Source organism: Acanthopagrus latus, chromosome 15, assembly GCF_904848185.1.
Source record: "Acanthopagrus latus isolate v.2019 chromosome 15, fAcaLat1.1, whole genome shotgun sequence".
In the NCBI taxonomy this organism is placed as follows: domain Eukaryota; kingdom Metazoa; phylum Chordata; class Actinopteri; order Spariformes; family Sparidae; genus Acanthopagrus; species Acanthopagrus latus.
The window spans coordinates 2,499,180-2,523,153 of NC_051053.1; the positions used below are offsets into that span (position 1 = coordinate 2,499,180).

At 39.9% G+C, this 23,974-nt stretch overlaps 1 protein-coding gene across 1 annotated transcript; it reads right to left on the bottom strand.

Moving 5' to 3' along the window:
- Positions 1-783: 783 nt before the first annotated feature.
- On the bottom strand, positions 784-22,420 carry LOC119033129 (B-cadherin-like). The gene is made up of 18 exons (XM_037122768.1): positions 22,078-22,420; positions 20,536-20,650; positions 18,393-18,481; positions 17,746-17,961; positions 15,904-16,041; positions 15,250-15,405; positions 14,185-14,329; positions 13,769-13,941; positions 11,918-12,046; positions 9,480-9,665; positions 8,537-8,781; positions 5,746-5,888; positions 5,516-5,607; positions 5,158-5,290; positions 4,318-4,533; positions 3,836-3,966; positions 2,414-2,557; positions 784-1,801 (listed from the first exon to the last, which is right to left on the bottom strand). Exons 1-18 carry the CDS (start codon positions 22,126-22,128, stop codon positions 1,589-1,591), a joined length of 2,715 nt encoding a protein of 904 aa, XP_036978663.1. The 5' UTR covers positions 22,129-22,420; the 3' UTR covers positions 784-1,588.
- Positions 22,421-23,974: the final 1,554 nt, after the last annotated feature.

The following is a 23,974-nucleotide window of genomic DNA, read 5'->3' on the forward strand; positions in this document are numbered from 1 at the left end:
GAATGTTTAGGAATACGGGCCCAGAAATATTAGGAATTAAAGAATGAATTAACACTGATTATACTCCCCACACTAAACTGGGCTTAAAAAAAAAAAAAAAAAAGGCACAAATGCCTCCCAGTTGGAAAGAAGCGCTAATCTCGGCAATACCAAAAGAAGGCAAAGATAAAATGGAAAGTGGGTCATTTAGACGAGTATCTGTCCTTAAATTTATGTTATAGATTATTTACCTCCATCATGGCCAAATGATTAGGAAAGCTCCTACTCAAACTGATACATAATGATCAGATGTGTTTAATACAACAACGCCAAACAAAAGACAATATATGCGGGACGTTACACATTATGGATCCCATACAAGCTCAGCAGACTTCAGTGGACTTCAGGTTTTACTCATGACATGTAATCAACTGATAATGCTGTGAGCGCAAAATTGAGCAAGATGACAGTGTTTTTTTTTTTTTTATGTTTTCTAGGAGAAAATGAATTTAAGTCTAATCCTTTTTATTTTTGCCGATCTGAAAAATGACCTGATGAGTGAAATGCTTTAAATATGGCCACTCATTGCCAGGACAGTATAAGGCTGTGGTCACACATGTGAATGAAACATTCAACCCCCATTCTATCTACAAGGGTGGACAAAAAACAAACACATTAGCATGCGGTTGCGAAGCAAATCCAACTTTTGGGAACTTTGACTGGTGCATGCATGTTTATCTGCAACTTCAATAGGGCAGAGAAACTGGTTTCTGTTCATGAAATAAAAGACCATTAACAAATCCATCATTGTATTAGGATATCTTTATAAAAAAAAAAAAAATCAAAATCCACAAAACATTAAATTTACCTTTGGCAGCAACTGCAAAAAAGTATTTTGAAGATTGACTGAACAGACAGTTTTTTGTTTGTTTTTTAAAAAAGCATTGATTGATACTTGACAGTCACTGACCATATCCTCAGTGTGGCTGGCTACCTGGAGTTCACCATGATCAATTGTCATTTTAAACAGACACAAAGCAATTTTACTGATGCAGTAGTATAAAAGAAAAAAAAGGAAAAGTGAATGTACCATACAATGCCAAAAATGACTGTTACCAGTCCAATTGCAAGTATCTGTGTGCATATCCAGTGTCACCCAGTACTCTCAAGAAGGGCCTAACTACCTGCACAGATCAAAAATCAACATTGAGACATATCTTGTGGCACCAGAACAAAATGAGCAGAAAATAACCAAAAGGCATAATTATTCTTTTGCCTAGAAGTCAAACAGGGATCTAAAAGACAAGCAGGCAGAGTTTAGTCATTCAAAACAGGTAACTAATATATATATGCATGTGTGTGTGTGTGTGTGTGTGTGTGTGTGTGTGTGTATACACGCTTCAGAGCGGTGGCTGTTAACTGCTCATAGAACTGGACTGAAAGGTATAAACTACATACAGGAAAAACAAACATCTGTGGGCTTACTGGTGTCTGGCTAACAGCAGTTTCCTACAGATACATTGATTTTTCACTTAATGCTTATATCAGTCAAAACTTATACACAGCCATAGTGCATCCACTCATCCCTATTGTTTGTTCTTTGGTACATTTACAGCATGTCATCTTCTCCTCCTCCATACATGTCTGCCAGTTTCTTGAAGCGGGGTCCCCACTGATTGAGGCAGTCGTAGTCCTGGTCTCCGCTGCTTGAGGAATTCAGAGAGGAGAGGCTTCCTGCATCAGAGCCCCCTCCTTCATAGTCAAACACCAGCAGCGAGTCGTAGGGGGGCGCTGTCGGGTCATTGTCAGCTGCCTTGAGATTCTGCAGAGGAGCAGAGAATATGCTCATGTTATCATTTCGTGGAACCTGTCTTCTCTTATAAACGTCAGAGTCAGGGAAAGATGCAGATAGAGAGGATAATCCATCAAGTATCAAACCATATTAAAACAGGGTTCAATGTACCCTGGCATGGTGCCGGCTTACTTCACAACCTTACTTCATAATGCAGTTAAAAACAAATAGATGGCATGGACAGAGGAAATGGTGGAGGTGGGAAGCCATTTAGCAAGTGGGTGCATGCGTCTGCAGCGTGTGTGAAGAAGCTACTTTATGACAGCAACAGGAAGAATCTGCTCACTCGTCGTGAACTAGCTGCCAGTCACAAAGTTTCGGTCCATGCACTTCGTTATACGAGCATGTTACCGGACCGAAGGCTACAGCCGCCACTGTGCCTTCAATGACCGACCGTGTTTGTGACCAAAAAATGTGTGTGTGTACGTTGCTAGCAGAAGGAAGCACTTGATAAGTTTCAAATTGTCAACTTGTCATTTTAAATTTATGGTAGTATTGTTTACAGGTGCCATTCACATGCATACTGCAATGCACATACTTTCTGTGTTTTAATTTATATCAGATATTGAATCTTTGACTCACATCATCAATGAAGTTGCCAATTTCCTCCGGATTGGCAGGGCGAGGACGGTACTGAGGAGCTGGCATGAAGTTTGGCACCACATCGTTCCTGAACACCTCAGGGCGGTTATCCAGACCACGATGGAGAACACTCAGATCATAGTCCTGAGGGAGAACATGTTAAGGTTAAGAAAAAGCTTCTGCATTTTTAATCTGAACAAAAACATGTTACTGCATTTAGTACAGTGTATCTAAAAACAATTCAGGCCAAGGACTACTTAACCAACAATATAAAACCTCCAGTGACCAAGTTCAACAGTATAATACACGACAGCCTGACTAGACGAATGTCCTTCAAAATAGCATAACTTGCTCACTCATTTTTGTCTCTGTTGCCATCTGAATGTGAAAAATTGAGCTGTTTTTTCTGAGACATTAGTGACAATTAAATTAAAAGACAATTAAAAAAAGCAAACATAAATATTTGCAGATTATTAAGAGGTTATGTATTCAACTTGAATACATAACTTCTTGTACGGCCACAGAAAGCAGTAATGTTTTAAACCCCGATTTGAATGAGCTGACAGTTTTAGCAGACTTCAGGTGTTCAGGAAGCTTATTCCACAGATGGGCAGCATATAGTGCAAATTAAAATCTGCGTCACAGTGAACATTCAAATCAGACAGGGCTAAAAACATTGACATCTAGAAGCTGCTTAAAACAGGGTGGGACATTGTTGGACTTGTGTTTATATATTTATTAGTTAGTGTTTGAACACGCTAACAAATATCAAACGTCCAGTGTGTTCCCCCTCACATTTAAACCTGTCGCCTGCAGTTTGCTGTTTCTTCGCATGTGCATAAACTCAGCATTTGCCCAAATGTGTGCTTTCAAACTACCGGAAGCATTTTTTAAATGACTTCCTGCTGATCTCTGCCTCTCTCCACAATGCCTGATGTGAGCCTAATGTTCACGAATAATTCAATGCAAGAGAGCGATGTAAATAAAAAGAAAGGTGATTAAATGGTTGGGGAGAGGCCATCAACATAGGCCGTCTATTCTCCAGTGAGAACAAGAGGTGTTATTTTCCAACCAGTCAACAGAAGTATGCTAGCTAATGTTAGCCGCTATGGTCATTTACCATTGCGTTTGTTGAATTATTGATATCAATCACATTTGAAATTTATTGGAGCAGCCTCGATGAGTCTGGAGCAGTTCTGGAGGTTTAAGACTGAATCTGTGCACCCCTCTCATTACCAGGTAATATGAGCCGACCCTCAGGATGGACCAACCAAACTCTCCACCCACATTTCTCATCCAGTTGTCGGGAGGGCAAATCAGGGTTAAATCAGCCCCATAAGCCTATAGTCTGAGTCCGGCCCTAGTATCAAGACATTTCCACACATAACAGTGGGTCATTTTTTATCCTTAGGACACAAGTACCTGATCATCCTCTCCACCTCCCTCTTCATCATAGTAATAGATGTTGTCTCTGATGTCATCATCCTGCAGTAGAGGCTCCTTCTTCTCTCCTTTTCTCCGTCTCGCGAACAGCAGCAGCAACAACACCACCACTGAACGAAGCCCAAATTAACATTACATAACATAATCCTAATACTGAAATGTACAGCTCATGTTATTTGGCAAAAACTATACAGCAGTTTTGAGATCACTGGAGCATGCAGAGCTTTTATCACTGCCCACAGCTGGGTAGCTCATACAGACCCACAGTGACTGCATTCTAACTGCATCATCATTAAAATTTGTATTTGGTCTCACTGAACTATGAGTGAAATATCTTACAGGGTTGCCACCATAGTTGAGACCCAAAGAGAATTAATTTGCATCACAAGTTAGTTCTCAAGTCTGAGGAATTATTATAAGCAATTCTTCCATATTTAAGATCAATCAATTATAAGACCTACTGAGTAACAGAAGGATTGCTCCCAGTATTCCCAGGACCATGGGCAGTTCGCCACCTGCCACACGTATCATGCAGACCACTTCTTCCCCTTTGCAGTCGCACACTTCGGCCTGGACGGTGCTGTCCTGCTCGAGGCCCGCGGCGTCAGCAACTCTCAGGACCACAGTGTAGAATCCACTTTCCAGCTCAGTGGCTAAATTCAGGATGACACCAGTTTCTGCAACCAAGAGGAACATGTATTGAGTTGTTTGAGTTTTGAGTATTTGCATAAATGCTGAAAGTGGAGGACACATTTTCTGAGTGCCTCTAGTTCCCACAAATGTTTTAAAAATGCATTATGACTGAAATAAAATGGCATTCTGTTCAGTGAGGGGCTTTTTTACTCTCTTCACCCTAGTTACATATAGTATTGTTTTTCTAGCTGATTTCTTAAACTTTCTGCATTTGATAATGGGATGTGAATTAATATGGCTCTTTTCTATACCATCTACTCAAAATGCTTTACAATACTTCACGTCACCTTCACACTTATCCTGATGGTAGAAGCTGCCATGCAAGGTGCCAACCTGCTCACGAGGAGTGATACAGCACTAACCAATGTGCCTCACAACATTTCTGCTCTATCTTGGGGTGCAATATCTTGCTTAAGGATACTTGGACATGCAGCCTGGGGATCCAGAGATCAAAACCAGTGACCTTTCAATTAGGGATGTCTCTCTCTACTTCCTGAGCCATCCCACCCTTTAAAAGAATGGGTTATTTTTCCCAGTAAGGATCTCTAAGTTTCACCTGGGACACCAAGAAGCACAAAAGGTTTCTGCTGTGTTAATATTTTACATACTAGTCTCGTTCATCCTAGCCGTCCAGTTGTTCCTCGACATGCCCTGTAAGGAGACGCTGTATGGAGCAGCAAAGATTGGTCCGTCTTTATCTGTTACTGGCAGCACCTGAGGTGCCGGATCCTTGTTACACACCTGAGAAAACATCAGATTCAAGAAACTATTTATCTCACATTAGCTTTTGGTTACAATTACTTCTTAAGCTAGTATTTAATCACTGATTTGAATGTATTTATGTAGTCTTACATATCATTTATTCAAATCACACAACATCCAGTCAATGTCCATCTCACATTTTATCTTGATTAAAATTTGTCAAAAACCTGACAACTGTTAAAATGTTTGGAAAAGGAAACACACCTTGATTTGACGTTCCTCAATGGTGGGTGCGTTGTCATTGACATCTTCAAGCTGTATCACGAGAGTACCAGTCCCTGTGGCTGGGACTTCATCTGTTCAAAAACACACACACACACACACACAACTGTTAGTTCTAGGGAAGTGACCTATTCCTTTGACTTATTTTGGCCATAAAGCAGTGCTGAAAACAAGATGAGTTTGTACAAGTTTAAATTCTGCCTTCTACCTACCATTGTCATATGCACCAATTAGTGCTGTGTATTTGTTGTCCTTGACAAAGGAGGACTCTCTGTCCATCAGACTTTTCACCTTGATCAGGCCCGTTTCTTTTCCCACATTAAGCCAGCCAGCAGGGTCTCTAATGATTCTATACCTGGATATAAACAAGACCAACAAAGTGAGATGAGTTCAACTAACAAGCTTCTCAATCATGCATTCCTAGATCAGATCATTTGAATGACATCAAGTTGATATTTACTAGGAGTGGGTGAAAATATCAATTCATCAATGCATCGCAATACATTTTTTCCCAATTCAATACTGATTCATAAAATCCTCTGAATCAATTCAGACTAGCAGCGGCTGCCGACCACCCGCTGTCCCCGCCTCCAGCAGCTGGAAGCAGCTCCAACCCTCGACCCTCGAGCGAGGTCGCAGGCAAGTCAGGTAGCCGATTTTTGTAAATCTTTTTATTGAAGGATCAAGGATGTTACATTTTACAGGAAGTGAAACAGTTCTCCAGTTTCAATAACAACAACAACAACAACAACAACAACAACAACAACAACAAAAAAACCTTCTACAAACCCCCCAAGAAAGAAAAGAGAACATTGCTTGGTAATAAGCACCGCTTATGGAGTAGCAGATGTCCAAACCAATAAGATATTACGACGGGCAAGAAGTGATGTAAAAGCAATAATATCCAATTGGTCCCGGGTTAAAGTAAAACTCTCCTTTGGAATAACAAATATTGCAATCAACGGACAGGACTTAATTTGAATTTTTATGACTTCGGATAAAGTTTGAAAAACAGATGACCAATATCGATTTAGACGGGGACACAACCACAACGTGTGTTAAATCAATAAATTCCTGGATATATATCTGCTAACCTAGCCCTACTGAAATAAGCCCTTTGCACTACTTTAAACTGAATAAGCCCAAGGCGTGCACAGGATGAGGATGAGTTAATCCTTTGTAGTGCATCCCAGTGTCAGTCGGACAACTGAACCATCAACTCACCATCCCACCCGTTCTTAATTTTTGAAAGGTCATGGTCATGGCAGAGACATTAGTTGAGAGTATAACCGTGATGTCAGTCCCTTTTTTGGACAGAGGAGAGTCATTTCTGGGTAGTCGATGTCTGATGCACCGCTCTTTCGGAGACAGTAAACTCCCAGCACAGCCGGTCTCACCCTGGCTGCTGCACCGTGCACCCGCGGGTAGCACTCTCCTCCGGGGAGAGAGGGAGGTTCAGTGGCAACGTTTTACCCCCTCGCGTCTAGCCGGAGGGACCGAGGTTATGTCTGTTTATGTCAGACAAAAATGTACCATGCAGTCCCAGAAACAATGGCACTTTCTCAGCTTAACTATGGTTGCACTATTTTATAACTGAACACATCGAGTACCTTTGTTAACATTTCAATTCGAACTACAACTCCCTAGAGGAAAGATTTATAATTTAAGATTTTTAAAAAAAAAAAAAAGAAATCAACATGTACTCTAATGAAATATTTGTTTATTACTACTTATTACTGAATTGATATGGAAGCATTTAAGACAGAGATGTTTAAATCCAGGATAAAAGCCTATTTGCACAGGACTAGCGTTACCTGTGGACCTCTGGGACCTCTGTAATTGTGATTTTAATCCCATGCAAATTTTCCATGTCGGTAATTTGTAAATTCCACAGAATATTGCCTACAACATTAACATAAAACATAGATGTCCTGTGACATTAGTACCATGCAAATAGTCATGTCTTTGAAAAGATTTTGTATGTCTTTTTAAACTGCTGTTTTCTGATGTCAGACTACTAGACAATTATTAAATTTGATCTCATAGTCAACAACTATGCTGTGAGATGGGCTATATTGAAATTACATTTTAAAAATGCACTTAAAAGATGACACAGGTTAAGAGCAATAAAGGATTGTAGTCAAGGTTGGCAGGTGTGTTGGTACAGTCTACAAAACCACACCAAAAAACTCAAATGTTCAATAATTTCATTCTTGTGCAGTGTCACCAAATTTACTCCACACATGGAAAACAACAATGTTCTAACCCCCAAAGTTCTGGAGTCAAACCAAGGGCAGACCATGGTGCTGCACTTGGTAGATGGTCCTGCACATTCGCCTGACAGCTAACAACGACCAATGTAATTTCTCCAGCTTGTTTTGACAATGTTTTGCTGAAGAGTTACTGATCCTGGAAGTTCAAATCTGTGAATCTCATTCCAAATTTAACAAAGTTGATAAAACATCCAGCAAAATACAGAGTTCACTTATTCCATGCCAATGTGCCACACAAAACACAAACAAGAGCTGGTAATTTTTAAATCACATGACGCCCCCTGATAATGCTAATCCATTACGAATAGGGTTAAACTCACACTGAACATCCTTTTCCACTTCTCACATTAGCAGATTGCTGCTGCAGTCAGGTTAATAAGCAGGAGTGAATGATCCCAAAAGCTATTAGGCCATTTATAGTCTCCAGACTCTCTCCCCAAGAGCTAGCTGCTAGCCAGCAGCATAAATAACAGTGTGTGTCACTGACCCATTGCCAGAAGAACTGTGCATAGGATGTGCTGGAAACTGATTGAAGGATTTACAGCCCCCACATAAGCTTTCTCATTTCATCCCCCCTCGATTGTTTAACATGCACCTCTGGGGTTAAATAATTGAGGGAGGGGCACCAAATGCTTATTTAAATGATTTTCTTAATTCTGTTTTTTAGCAGAGATAATCTTTTGCTTCAACACATTAAAAAGTAAAAAGGCACAACAGATTTGGCACTTACATGACTTTCTGTTTACGTGCAGTGTCTGGATCATAAGCAGTGTACTGCACTACATCACTGTCGACAGCAAGGTCCTCCCGTTTCGACACAAGCTTCTCAGTTGGATCAAAGACCGGAGCTTCATTGACGTCTTGCACATTCACCACCACTGTGGCGGTGGCAGTGGGCAAGAGAACAGCAAATGGGACCTCATTCTCCACTGCAACCAACAGAGTATACTTGCTGTTCTTCTCAAAGTCAAGACCCTGGATGGATGGAGGGAATAGCATAGCAGCACAATTTATCAGACAAATGTTTCCAAATTATTTGCACAACCACGACTGTAATAAGATGCTGAAACAAATTTTTATCAACGTATGTGTCACAAATTCAACATTATGCCTCACAGGCCTGGGGCGATACGACATTATAGAACAGTAGAATTTTGTCCACCTGCAGTGATTTGGTAATTCTGTTTGCACCACAGGAGCCATCCCTAAAGTTCCTTTAATACAAGCACTAACAGAATTCATAGCAAGCTTTGGGCAAGTTGATGATGTGTACCAACAGTGTACCTTCTTGGTACTCCACTAACCTAAATGTTGCTTTCCTCTCTATTGTTGATATTGTACGTATGTCCAAATACATTTAGTACTGATAACATAAAAACAGTCACCATTACAAGTCCTCGTCCTGTACAATCTACCCAGACACCTGCCCTTACTAAATCAAAAACAGTATTCCCAGTAGATGAGAACACATCAGCACAAACAATCTGTTGTGAGAGGGCAACTCTGGACTCAGTGCTTGAGTCGTTTGTTTTTGCCTTGTGTGAGGCAGTTGTTGTTATGACATAGACATTTAAAACATTTCTATTACATGGATATTAAATTACATTTACTGTGAGATTTGGGCCATATTGCCCCCTAGTAGCTAATTCAGGAAATCTTGGTTTACTTCCTACCTTGGCAGTAGAAATGATTCCTTCCTGTTTGTTAATCCCAGTTTTCACGGTGAAATGTCCTCCAGGATCACCATCGACAATCCTGAACTTTGCGTTCCAGGCTGGAGTGTGTGGGTCATCGCCATCTTGTACCGACATCGTGATGATCTGAGTGTCCACTTTATTTTCTGCAACTGTTGCCTCATACTGGGACAATGCAAGGGATGTTTTGAAGGAGTGGGAGTAAAACAGGGAAACAAGAATTACATAAAAGGATGTTGTTGCTCCTTGCTTGCTGTAAGAATAATCATATTGCCAAAAAAGCCTTAAAGTTGATCACATAGGAGGTGACAGTTTGCTCAACCATTCCTCCCCAAGTTACTGTTGTCTGTTAATCTTTTCATTCTTGTGCTACATGCATGCATTTTACATGGATAATGGTGGCAGATATACAGTTGGAATTCAAGTCATTTGGCTCAGTTATTTCTAGGGGTGTCACGATTCTCCAAACCCTCGATTCGATTACATTTTCAATTCTAGGGTCACGGTTCGATTCAATTCTCAATTTTTAAATTGATTTTTTTTAAAGCACAGGTTGCTACGCCATTTTTAGACTAGACTTTTATACAATATAATAACTGACAATTGTTCGCATTATTCTACTTTGTCAAATTTAAAACATTTATTAACAACATCATAACAACGTATATCTTCAGTCAATTGGAAAATTAAACAAATAAATTGCCATCTAGTTTCTGCAGAGCTTGCAAACTGGCTTTTTTGTTGACAATGCAAACGTTGTCAACATAGCTCAGTGGAAATCCAAAATACTTCCACACCGGCGACTTCAGTGTAAGAGGAGGGGGTTCAAGTTCTTTCTATGGGTCTCCTGCATCTGCAGTTGCCACTCTTGTAAGAGTGGCATAGCACCTTTCAGGAATAGGGCGGTGCATGAGGTGTGTCTGCATAAGATGCATAAGGTGTGAGTGGGCGAGCAAGAGTGAGGGAGCGTGCATATGTGCAGATACTAGTGACTGAATGAGAGAGGAAGGAGAAGCGAAAGGAGTAGCAGTAGTAGAGACAGCAATAACGTGTACAAAGCTGCAGTATGGCTGTGAATAAAGGCGATGGCTAGACACAGCAAAGCTCTCTGGTATTATTTCCCGACCAGCTTAACACGTGAAAGTGGTTCAGCCTGAAGGTAAACATAAACTTCGGCCCTGGAGGAAATCATCTCCCCTGTGCTTCCTGACCACAGTCCAGGAGCTGAACAGGAATGGTGTAACACCATGCTGTCGTTTGACTGGCTGTAGCTAATAGCTACTGGCTTAGCTAGTAGCTAAGTTAGAGGAGGTTGACTCACAGCACTTCAACATGTGTGTTTTTTTTCCCCTTGGCAAGCCGACCGGAAATGACATACGGGTGTGGCAGCATCGACGACTCCATTTTTTAATTCCAAGTTCGAGATTGTGACACCTTTAATTATTTCACACAGAACTAAACAAAGACACCTTTCCAAAGGCAAGGGGGATTATATATAATCTTAACAATTATGTATAATTATATAGTACAGTATAAAGTAACATTGTTATATGCCACTCTTATAAACCGTTAATGTTTGTGCATATTCCTGTTGTAAGCAGGATCCTAAACTGTGCGATTTCATGAATAAATGGATAATTACGTGGCTGGATTATCTGGAAGAGAGAACGACACATTGCTAAGTACAGAATGAAGTAACTTAATGTTACTAGAATGGTGTCTTTTCCTGCCTACCTTCAGAGCTCTGTCCATAGCATGGACAAGGTGATGGTGTTGTGTTATATATTTGACACTAGATAACTCATGGGGAGAATAAAGAGAAAGGGGTCAGATAAGAGAGGGCTGGCTGTATCAGACTAGATATGTCTTGAAAATCACAATTGTCAGGCTCCAATAAAATCAGCAGTTCCAACATTTAATGTTAAGACATGACCACAAAGATAAAGATTAAGATGAAGATTAACATCAGCCCATATTTTCTAACTCTATCCCCAGAGTATTGCGTTTAGATATTTCAGCAAAATGGCCCTCAAATAATGACAACTGACTTGGCGTATCCTCCATGCAAAACTCCCCAGCACGGTCAGTGAAGGCTGCACAGAAATCCGCAACTATTAGAGCCAAGTTTAGCCAATGACAATAGTTTGTTAAAGGTCCCATCGGTCAAACCAATGAACTAATAACACAGACCATCTTATTGAACACAAGAGTAGATAGAGATATTGTTCATTCAGTTGCTTGTAATGTTGGTCATGTTGTGTTTTTGGGAATGCTCCAAAACCCCATGAATACTACTTTAACATGGTGAGATCTCTGGACCTGGACAGAACTGCTGCTCCTCATCGCAGTTGCTAAACCACAGGTGGCTATGCAGTAAATTCTGACAGTAAATATGTAACTCCATATGTTATACTTACGGAGCGCTGGGTGAAGGTTGGAGCATTGTCATTGCTATCGGTGACTGTAAGGATTACTTTCGCTTTTCCAGACAACCCTTCTCCGCCCATGTCTGCTGCTAGAACCTCCAAAGTATATTTAGGGTATTTCTGTTGGAAGAGACACAAAGTGAGTTTAGCATACCAACTGAAAGGCTTAAATGTTTCTCCTTCATTTCACATATTTAGTTGGAGCAAAATCTCTGAAGAAATCTCTCCCTTCACAACCAAATTCCAAATTGCTGTTCCTGATGTGTTCATATGCTTGAAGAAAACATGGATGCTTCACACACATCTTCAACACAGCATCACAGTAGATCAATACAATTGGAAGTTTCATGGTAGAGACCCAAGATTGTCACCAATTCAGTACTCAACCAAAAGTTAAATATGAACACAATCTATGCTTCTGTTCTGGTATTGATGATAGCCAGAAAAGGTATGATGCACCCAATTTTGTGATATTGTGGTGAAAACATGCCAAGATACCATTGTGAGATGGTGATATGTACCAACATGTCACTGGATTGTTTTACCCATTAAGTTCATGGATCTAACCAGGGAAAGGGAATGCATTGTACTGTCTCTCTCCTCTTCAGTATATTGTTCCATTTAAACAGCAGAGGGCGCAATCACACTGCTCAAGAAGACAAAGTCCATTTCTAGACCTGCCCTTCTCTACTTCTGATTGGTTGGCTTTGTTGGTTGTTCTCTTTGCTCAAACACAGTAGCTCTGGTGATGTCTGTTTTGGGGGTAAAACTTGGACCTCATCACACCAACACAACCACCGCTTTAGCCTCTCTTCCTGTCTTCTGTTGCTCCTTTCAGAGTCACTCATCCTCAGGAGCTGCTCTTTGCTAAGCCTGATGGCACTTTGGGAGCTGTTCGTTTTTTCCAACCAACAGCCACACAACCAAATGGCTATGAAACAATATGGCCAGTTAAGCAGACAGAGATTTTTATTTTTCTATTTTACCTTGAACCACAAAGTTTATAATGGCATACTTTTAATATGTTTGCCCAATGTTTGGATGTTTAGGCATCACAAAAAACCTTAAATGATTACCACCACAGTTTTTCCTCGGTCAAACCGCAGATTGACTGAACTACTAGGGCTGCTGCCTGCCTTGTACTGTCATTTGGAGGCATATCGTACGATTCACTGCATTTTATTTTGCTCTGGTGCAGTACATTAATACAATGTATTGTGCAATACATATTCAGTGCAAAATAGTGGAAACTAGCAAGGCTGACTGGATATTCAAGACACCACACAATCTGTGCTGTAATCTGAGGAAGCATTTTAGATTCCACATCATATCATAAATCAACAGTATGATAACCACCTCAAAGCTATATGGTATCATGGTATGTATTTTAAGGTATATTATTAGTTACAATGTTACAAAGACCATAAACAATTATGAAAAATATTTTTTGGGGCAAATAAAAGCTTTATCTATATTACAAAAATGATCATGTCCTGGCAGACAGCTTGATCAAAACTTGAAATATTTTTAAATAGTGCAACTACGATAGAATTCAAAAGTGTAAATAAGCAAAAGCAGTCGATTTCATACCAGCTTATACCTGGAAAACAGCATCTGCATCAGATAATCTAATCTAAGCATTTATCATGATCTGCCAATAGATGGACAGATGCATAACTAAATTCCTACCAGTTTAAAAGTAGACCAAAGACCACCTGTTAGTCAGTCTTTGTGCGTTTGAATCAAATTGGAAAACAGGAGTCTGCTTCAGATCATTTCAGCAGTTAAAATAAACATTGAAAGTCTGTTAAGACAGGCAAAATGTGTTTTCAAAACCCTTACCTCTCTGTCTAGCCCACCAATATTGACCCTGATGGCTCCAGTTTGTGGTTGGATTTCAAACAGCTGGTCACTGGGCAGCTCTGGGTCCTGACTTAGAATACGGTAGCGGATATCGGAGTTATGATTACCTGGCTCATCAGCATCTGTAGCCAGGACCTTTATCACCTCAAAACCTGGATAAAAAGAAGTAAGAAGTGGAAATTAAGGACAGAGCCTTCTTGAAGCATCTTACAAAGTAAGAATGAAAACTAGCATACTCTTGGTGTGATAGTTTTCATTCCAACCTCATAGCCTCTTAAAGTAAAGTAACATTAAGGACAAATGATAGCAGCTCTGGGTTTCTCTTTTTTATTGTTCAACAGTATGTGTCTTACAAAAGTGGAATTTTTTTTCAGGCTTCGATCCAATGGCAGTACCTTTTGGTGAGGCTTCAGCAACTTCTCCCAGGTATGTTGAATTGGTGAAAACAGGGCTGTTGTCATTCTGGTCAATTACATGGACTATAACTTCCATGGGAGTCTCAGCGTTTCCGGAACCATCTGCCACAGCGTGAGCTTGAAACTGCATACAAAACACATTTATATTATGATAATGCATGCAAGAAAGGTCTGTGTAGATGCTTTCATTCTATATCACTACAGTAGAGAGCTATGCCATACTGAGATTACAGCCTGCATTAGTCAATGCCGTAAAAGGATCTTGGGGAAATCTCTTGTCAGTTTTTAATTCAGGGACATTCAGTTTCCTGAGAATGCATTTTGGAAAAAACTGTCTGCAGAATTGAGAAGGGGTCAAACAGAAAGATCCTTACTGATTCAACAATTCCTACTATTTACCAAAACATTTAAGTTTGTGTCACCATGTCATGTAGCTTTGATGTAGCTTTTGTTGCATTTTCATTTATGGAGACTGAATTTGCATTCTGTTCAGATTTGCAGGCATTTAGAGACAGGCACTCTTATGTAATATGACAATAATAATTTAAGCAGCAGAATTTTCAATAAACTGAGGAGTTAACATCAGTTAACTTAATATATGTAGTTAAGATTCTGAAGGAATCTAATTAAAAAAAAAATCTTTAAGCCATCACTTACAGGGACATAACGGACAACAAAAGGCACAGTTTAGCTCAGATGCAACAAAAAATAAACAGACATGTGGTGTTTTTTTTTTGTCTTCTCCATTGTTTGAGTTAGAGTCTGTTTCCTCGTTCCTCATTTGTTTTGCATAATACAATCACCACAGTCTAGTCACCGATTCATATCTGATCAATTGGGAAGAGTAGTCACATTCTCCCTGGCCACAAACTGGTAACTCAGAAAAGAAAAGAAAAACTTACACTATTAGCATAAAATGGTGGTCATTATGAATTCTTAAAAGGGAAACGGGCTACAAATTGTTTCATGTTTTCCACGACTTCATGTCTGATCCCGATGAGTGGACAAGGAGAATACATGTGAAACAGCAGAAAGGATACTCACCACATACTTGGCTTGTTTCTCTCTGTCCAGTGGTTGATTAAGATACAGATTACCATTGTCTCTGTCCATGGTAAAAAGACCGAAAGGCTCCTGGTCAGCTCCTGGACCAGTGATGCTGTAGTAGATCTTCTTTATTTTATCTTCATTAGAACGGATCTAGACAAAACACACCAAATTATACAACCATTTCTGACCAGAACAATCATTTCAATACTGCAAATTCAACTATTCAAGTAAGAAAATAGCGCAGAGTTCAGTTATTTAAATTTTTGGAGGTACAGAAGCCATACCTGCATCTATTGACAACAGGAGAAAAGAGGGACATTTCTAGGGTATTGTAAAATGGCAAATGGCTCCCATCCCAATATAATAATCTTATGCTGCAGATTGATACCAGGACAGGAAAATACTTTTTTTATATCAAGTTAACAGGGTGAGTAAATTATTGTAACTCTGCTTTCCTTAGGGGTGAGTGGGGAAAGATACGAGACATTTAGTAGCTCTATTTGAGCAAACTGTAGATGTATTTAAAAATAAAAAACAAAAAAAATCAAATAAAACAGATAAAAATAATTGTAATGACAGCAGTGGAAACAAACACCAAGAAACAAATCAGTTCACACCAAACCCAACTGGGGTTTTAATTCCTCTTACTTGAGATATTTTGAGAGGGAAGGGTCCTCTGTCATTCTCAGAACGACTGATGACTGGAATAACCCATTCCCTCTTCCTCCGCCTCAGCCCCTCACCAGACTTGGGAAAATGCAGTGTGGGCACATCATGGGTTGCACTCTGGGAAAACAAACACTTATTAAAAGATGCACTATACTATCCCAAACAAAATAATCAAAGTCAGTGTGTTTACATGCACAGCTTAGACGGATTACAGCCATAGTTCGACTATGTTACTCAATTGGACAACTGCAATTGTTCAAGTATACATGCCAGTGAGAAAATCAGCCGAAGCATGTCATAGCCCGGTACGATAGGTGGCGCTGTACCCATTTCAGCTAGTGGTAATAGAGCCACCTCCGGCTGACCTCTTTACGTCACCAGCAACAACAAACTCTGCCTCTGCATTTGAGAAAGATGGCGTACGAAGAGCGAGATGAAGCTATATCTTTGCACATTTCATATATGGTGTACATGATGATAATTACAAAAACTAGATGCACTATGGCGCTCTTGCTTCCAGTTATTTCGGAGGAAAGACGCCGCTGTCCTACTTCTGGCTCATGGCCCTGGGAAAAAAAAAATCTCGAGCCTGCACAGAACGCAAAATCTGATCCGATCGAACGTATACATGCACGAGTAATGCGACTATCAGTCGAATTACGTTTTAATCCGACTATGACAAATCCAATCCGGTCCGATTTTAGTCAGACTAAGGTGTATACATGCATCTTAAAAATCTGATCATAGTCGGACTAACCCATTAATTTTGGTTCTCTTGAGTGTCATGTAAACACACTGAATCTTTGTTTTCTTGACTGAATAAACAAACTGACCTTAAAAAGGACAACAGTTTATACTGAGTTACTTTGTTTATATGTGGTGGACCCTGCCACCTCTCTGGATTCAAACAGTGTTCTAGGACCTTATTTTCGTCTGAGAACAGCTTGTTTATTCAGTTGTGGATAACATGCATATTTCTGTTTACATATCACTACCTCATTAATATTGTAAATATCAAAATTCTGAGTTTTCTTCTCCAAATGACATATGTCCCCTTTAAGTACAGGACTGAATCTTGAAATAAGCCAACTGCAAAGTAAGGAAACACCTCAAGTAACCCTGCTCCCAAACAGGTATAGATAGATAATAGATATGGATATGGTATAGATATGGATATAGATATAATAGATATGGATATGGTGATGGAATGGGTAATGGTTTGATAATGGATGTTGTTTGTCCTTCATGTTTTTAATATGTTTAATATGTTTAAATCAGTGTTGTTTATACTTTTTCAATTTGTTCTTTATGCCTTTAATAATGTGATTAGGTGACATGTCTTTGAGTATAATGAAAAGTGCTATATAAATAAAATGCATTATTATTATTATTATTATTATTATTATTATTATTATTATTATTATTATTATTATCAGAATTATTGATAACAGGCATTAATTATGACTGGGTGAGAAATACTTGTCATTTATATAAGGCTAGCCCTTCAGAACCAGAAGAAAACTACAAAGAAAGTTAATTGCAGCCTTCATCATCTATCCTGGCAGGAAAAAAATAGCTGCTGAAAAATTGTGCATAGACAGTGTCATAGGTCATCAAGTCCCATAAAATAATGACACTGTGCACCAAACTGTCTGAAAACTGACATCTCACAAGTGTTCACATCATACAATATTGCAATAGCCATTACAAAGTCATGCCAAGTTTAAGAAACCAATGAGTATTTCCCTGTTCAAACAGACGTGTCATAGAGGGGCTTTATTAAGACTACAAAATAAGGCTCAATGGTGTCTCTGATCTTACCACGTCATTATTTGCAAGGTCCTCTTCAGTAAGGTGGTATTGATGGTTTTGGTGTTTGTTTTGTCCATGTTGATGCTCAACATTTTGGTGGTGGTTGAAATGCTTATCGACATGGTGCAGTACCCTGACAGTAAGAGTCCTTTTGGAACCTTGTGAGTCCCAGGAGTGGACGGAGAATTCTTGTTGTCCTTCATGAAGAAAAACCGGTCTAATTACCTGGAGGAAATAAATACACTAATCAGAGAAGTCAAACATGCTAGTAACAGTTCTAGATTTAAGAAAGCTCCCTATGTCTCAATCTAACCGCCGGGGCAGTTTGGGGTGGATTGAAAACACTGTACAACAACAGTGTTACTGCTGTTCAGCTTAATCTCAGAAAAAAATTGTGCCGTGTTCAGCAACAAATGCAGGAATCTTCTGAATTGTTGCCAATAATTGAAATTAAAATAGTATGATGAAAAAGAAAATGATAATGACATGCAAGTATTACATGGTACCACAAGAAAATTCCTCACTTCTGTTACTTTGTATTACCCAAGCAGTAACCAAATTCCATAATCATATTTTAAAATCATACAGGCTTTAAAAGATGTGTGACAATGTGAGATGAGCATTAGTTTAACCACCAAGTGTTAAATTGTACTGACCATCAATGTACCGTCTGTCCGTACGCTGAAACGGCTGTCATCACTGCTGAAAAGAAGTCTTGTGTGGTCTGTGCAGTCGGTGAAATCGACTAGGATAGAACAGAAAATTACTTATACTGTTAGAAATACAGGACATACAGAAGCAAGAAAGAATCTGAAAGTCTTCAGTACATGTCCACACATCCTGCACAAACATGTTGTTACTACTTATGCAGTAAGCATAACATCTGCATCTAGGCTCCTACAGATGGCACTGTGATAATACAGGGATTGCCACAGTGAGAAATCACCACAGCTTCCAGTGCCTTGCTGTGTAGTCAACCCTCTGTCTACCTAGCCTTTGGTTGGCTATCTAGCTAATGTCAATCAAAAACCACATTCAGAATTTTTCCCCCCTCTACTGCACAAGCACTTTGTCTCCTATGGGCACAGGGACCAAGGCAGAGTACGATTCCCTCACTTAAGCCAACATATTTCTAAAAACAAATAGAAGTTTCAGGATTTGAGTTGTATATATTTTTTTTTACTATTCAAATCATATGCGACTTTCGACATTCATTCTGACAGCCATAGTTCGTCTTCAGTATCCAAAAAAGACCAAGTCTGTGCTCAGTGAAAGAGCACAAGGTAGCTTGTCCCCAGACATGGAGTCAGTGTTGTGTGTTTTGTTCCTGTTCTGTTGTCTGAGTTCTCATTCTTCATTTATGCAGTCCAAAAATAACTGAATTCATATCAGTCTCCAAGTCATAATTTTACAACTACAATAAAAAGATAAAGATAGGCCTTATTTACTCCTTAAAATATGCATTATTGTACATTTATGTTTGTGATGTCAATTTCAGATGTTGCCCTTTGGTCACTAGGGGGCATCCCTTTCCTGCTGAGAACTTTCCAGCTGAGAAAGGTACTGAACATAATCACAGGATATTATCATGCATCAGCCACTAAACAGGTTGTGCTGACATAAAACAGCTGATCAAGACCAAGCGCTCAACTAAAGACTGTGCAGCTGATTTGGTTGTCTCAGTTTAGTTTCCGATGTATTTGTCAGCATGGTCAGTGTGGAACAGTTAACCTATCTCTCAGTAGACTCGGCTGGTCAGTGCTGGTATGTAGGTGAAGCTCACTAGCCAAATGCATGCTGGGATAGTCTGAGGTGACCCTGCACAGGATAGTCTGCATTTGCTCCTCCTCCAAGATACAGGGAAATTACAGGCAGGCACAAAGTTCAGTGTCAAGTCATATTTAAGCTCACCTTGACCGCTGCATTTGTTTTTCAGTCTGTCTCTTCTGATCACAAAAGACACTTCCTTTACATTCTTACTTACATACAGAAGACTACAGGTTAGAGCTTAAAGTATTCAAGCTATGTAGAGCAAACTAGAAGCTCAGCTTATAGCAGATTAACTTGGTGTAAGATGAGAAACAATGTGACAATCAGACAAACACCTAGACCACAGCACAGCATTTTGCTGAGACAGGTGGTAGAAAAAAAAAAAATACAACGGTGGAAAACTTTCCGGACCTGACAAACACACAATTCAGTAGCATTTTAAAACACTGATTTGTCAAAGTTCCAGTCCAGTGAAAACACAGAAAAAACATGACCCATTCTAGTCACACTTACACAAAAATAAGATGAAGGAAACCTTTCTTTGGGTATTTGGCAACAGCAAAATTTGAAAAGGAGAGGCCTGCAAAACAGGCTTGAGGACTTTGTTCTGCCCTACAGCATTTCATGAGGTGTGGAGAGTGAGCAAGCTGAGACCTGACATTGTTTGGGCTATGTGAGAACAATGTGAACCACTTATCTGTAGAATGCCATCTGAGCCAGAGGAGTATGTTACATTTATGACTACAACCAGTGCTGGCCAAAGCCTTTTGGGGGCCCCTAAGCAGAATTTGTTTTGGGCCCACCCCTTTATTTAATATGTAATTTTTATTTTATTCTATTTTAAGCAGCTGCTTAGTTCACATATGCCTCGGGCTGGCCCTCACTACAACTTAGACACTTCTAAAACCAAAGTTTGCAATCTAACAATCATCCATGTATAATGATACTGAACAGTGGAAATGAAACACACAGTTTATTTCAGCTGGCTGGGTGTGTTTTAAGCAATGAATGAGCCAAGAAAGAGCTTACCTTTGCCCAGTGTCATGTTTTCCCTCAGGTGTTTTTTGGCCACTCTGAATAGTGCCATATTTGACTTGAATCCAGGTACACATGTTGGCTCCTCAGCAGTTGCTAAAGTTGAGGTCTAGGAGAGGAAAGAGCTTTTAAATTAATCATAATCCAGATATCTGGCAAATGTCTAATTTTGGTAAGGGAAACTCACAGTGGCATTCAATTTGCATGAACAAAACGCAGTATTTCATGAACATTAAAAACATGTTTTGAAGAAAATCAAACTCAGAATTTGAATATTTACAATGTTGATGAGGTAAAAATACAAACTCAGAAACAGTTATTTTCCTTTAAGTAAATAAACAAGCTGTTCTCAGAGGAAAATAAGGTCCTGCTGCATGAAGCTTAAAAAGGTGGCAGGGTCCGCCACATGTAAACAAAGTAAAACAGTATGAATTGTATGGGTAAGGCAATGACGATCTTTCTCTGCTCATTAACATCTATTCTCTACAACTAGAGAGTGTTCCTTTAAATTTAATGTTCCAACTGCAGAAAATAAAGTGAAAATACGATGCGCCATAGTTTCCATCTGGTTCTGTAACATATAATTTTTTGTCTTTCTCAGTTGATCTGTCAATATCTTTTGTTGTCTATGAAATATCACGAATCAGTGAAACATACAGGACAGGTGAGGACTAAGTGAGGCCTCCTGTCCTCAAACGTCTCACTTTTGTCGACCAACACACCAAGAGGGGGGCAGTCAATCTAAAATTCGCAGTTGCAAATCTACAACTAGCACATTTGTTGAATTAAGTCCAGTTCAACCTGTTGTCGTCAGCTGTATGTTCCGCCACTGGAACTCTGGGGTCTGAAACCTCAATCTTCAAAAATTTTGTCCGACTCTGTAAAAACTATAAACTACTTGGGAATATACACACACAAAAAAATATGTGGCTACATGATAAACGTACAAGACAAAGCGATCAAACCGAAACATGTCGGAGTGGAGTTTCACCTGCTGACAACGTCATCAACGGAATAGGGCGAGGCCCCTAGAGAGGCTCCTCGACGGAAGGAGGAGTCAAATTGTTTAAAAAAAAAGAAAAAAAAAGCGATCGAAACTGTGTTGTGTTTTAGGGGGTTTGACAAATTATGGTCGAGATTACTTTTTTTTTTTTAAATTACACGTGATTTACCATTTCCGATACGATTCAGCCTCGTCAGGCACGGAAGAGCCTGCATTAACAAACAATTTGGCCATTAATCATCGGCCCTAACCTGCGGTGCTCGCTCACTCCGGCCCTGGGCAGGGCCGTGCCGCGGCAAGTGCTGCGACTGATCCCAGTCAGGATGTGTCTGAGGTGAAAAGCTGCTCCACCGCGTCGACACAAAAACAACTTCACACAATGCTACAAGAAAAGAAGATTTACAAACGCTACTTTTTTTTTTTAATTTCTTGAGAGTACGAAGGGTAACAACATTAACTATCATTTTAAGTTACACACGAGAAAAGAGAAACACAAAAATGGGAGGAAGCCGATAGGGCACAGAAAACCTCACCTGAACGACGACGATTAAAACTGCCCAAAGCTTGAACCGAGCGGTCCCCATCTGTGTGAACGTCCTCAATATTCCTGCTGTGGAAGTGAAAAAACTCTGAAAAAGGAACTATTTAAATAGCTATTCCCTCGCGAACTTTCGTCGTGTCTTCCTCGTCTTGTCTCTTGAAAGTACTTTCTGTTAACTGAATGAGCTCAGCCGGACGAGTCACTGCAGGTACTTTCAGTCAATGACGTCAGCTCACAGGTGCGCGATTTCCGTGTTCCGTTGACCATATAGGCTGAAACCCGCCCGACAGACACCAGCAGTAGTTTTACTTCCTTCTCATGCTTCACAACATTAACAGTATGCTCTGTAGTGCTCTTCCTGAGCTGTATCTGCGCTGAGAGAGCAGCGCTGTACAACTTTATGTCTCACCCACCCCCAACACACACACACACACACACACACACACACACACACACACACACACACACACACACACACACACACACACACACTGTTTCTCAGTATGTGTTGCTGAATTGTTTCTCAAAATTGAAACATTATTTTAATATTGAGCATGTTCATATCTGACGAGTTCTAGGTTCTCTGTGGTGAAAACAAGTAAAGTAAAGTGAAACTCTTGCCAATAAGTAACCTAGGAATTTATTTGTGATTGAATATGAGTCAAACCTTTGCGTGAAAGCATAATTACGACAAAAGGGGCACTTTTAAGATTTACCGTGCAAGCTAACTGTCAATGGAGTTCATGGGGCACTGGCACACTAGCATCAAAATCACTATTTTTAGAACACTAAGATGCCTCGACACAATATGAACCTTTGCTTGTAGTATCACCGGGTCTCTCCACATGAACACCAGCACAGAGAACATTGTTTGTGCACAAAGAGTTTACTTAAAAAGGTTTTTGAACTACTCTCCAGAGAATCTAGATCTCTGGCGTACCGCCGTCATGGCAGACAAATGTCGATCTCCAGTGCGACCTACCAGGAAGGCTTGAGGAGTGGTCCACCATTACCCTCCTGCTTGCCTCTTTTTAATTGATTAGATAACTAATGATAGACTCTTCAAATCTAAGGAATGTGGAACTGTACCTTTAATCCTGTGGTGTATGTATCGTACTAAGTGCTGTTCATTCCGTTTTAGTAAAACACTTCATTTTGGCTATTGTCTCAGAAGCTCATACAGTAGGCTATACTGACTCTAAAATTGGATGCTTAAAGTATATTCTATGTCACAAAAACATGGAGGAGCCAAACGTTCCATTTTGGAGGGCAAGTAATGTTACTGTTGTGAATTACTGTCAGGGTCCTAGAGGGAAAAGTAATCTTTGTCTGAACACAAGGACTACATCTAAGAGAGTGAGCATGAAAGTAAGAAGAACTGTCACTTTTAAGTTTACAGGTCCAAGATTTTTGGTCATATGCAACATTCAACAAGAGAACAGTCACTTGAATTGTACCTTCCATCATGGGAGTTCTACTATAGTCTATAATCTCACCCTCTATAGTTGGAGAGGGTGTCAGTGTGAAAGAAGGGGACTTCTCAAAAGGCAATTAAATGATGTAATCTTTTGTTCTTCCTCTCCATCAGTCATTCATCCTTCCCACAGAAAGACAGAGAGATGTCAGGGCCAGAAGAAAGATTGATCAATTTGCAGTGGACACCACTTAGCCAGTAAAAAAGGGTCAGTGAGGGACAGAGAGAGGAAAAAAAGGAATGTAATGAGGAGGCAGTGGAGGAAGGAGGCTGAGTGGGAGGAAGGCAGTGAGCAGTGTCAGATTACACTGATAGACCGTGAGTCTGAGGAGTGATGCAGTTGTAGTCACGCCTTTAATGAGGGTTGGGTGACGTTCACATTTGAACCAACACTGGTTCCAATACCAGCACCTAG

What these genes read in the sequence shown, in the direction of transcription:
- LOC119033129 (XM_037122768.1), bottom strand. Translation starts at nt 22,128, where the DNA reads ATGGGGACCGCTCGGTTCAAGCTTTGGGCAGTTTTAATCGTCGTCGTT. An exon ending in GCACGTAAACAGAAAGTCAT is followed by an intron (nt 5,889 to 8,536) that starts GTAAGTGCCAAA and finishes GTTTATATCCAG; the next exon opens with GTATAGAATCATTAGAGACC. An exon ending in GAGGTGGAGAGGATGATCAG is followed by an intron (nt 2,558 to 3,835) that starts GTACTTGTGTCC and finishes GTTCTCCCTCAG; the next exon opens with GACTATGATCTGAGTGTTCT.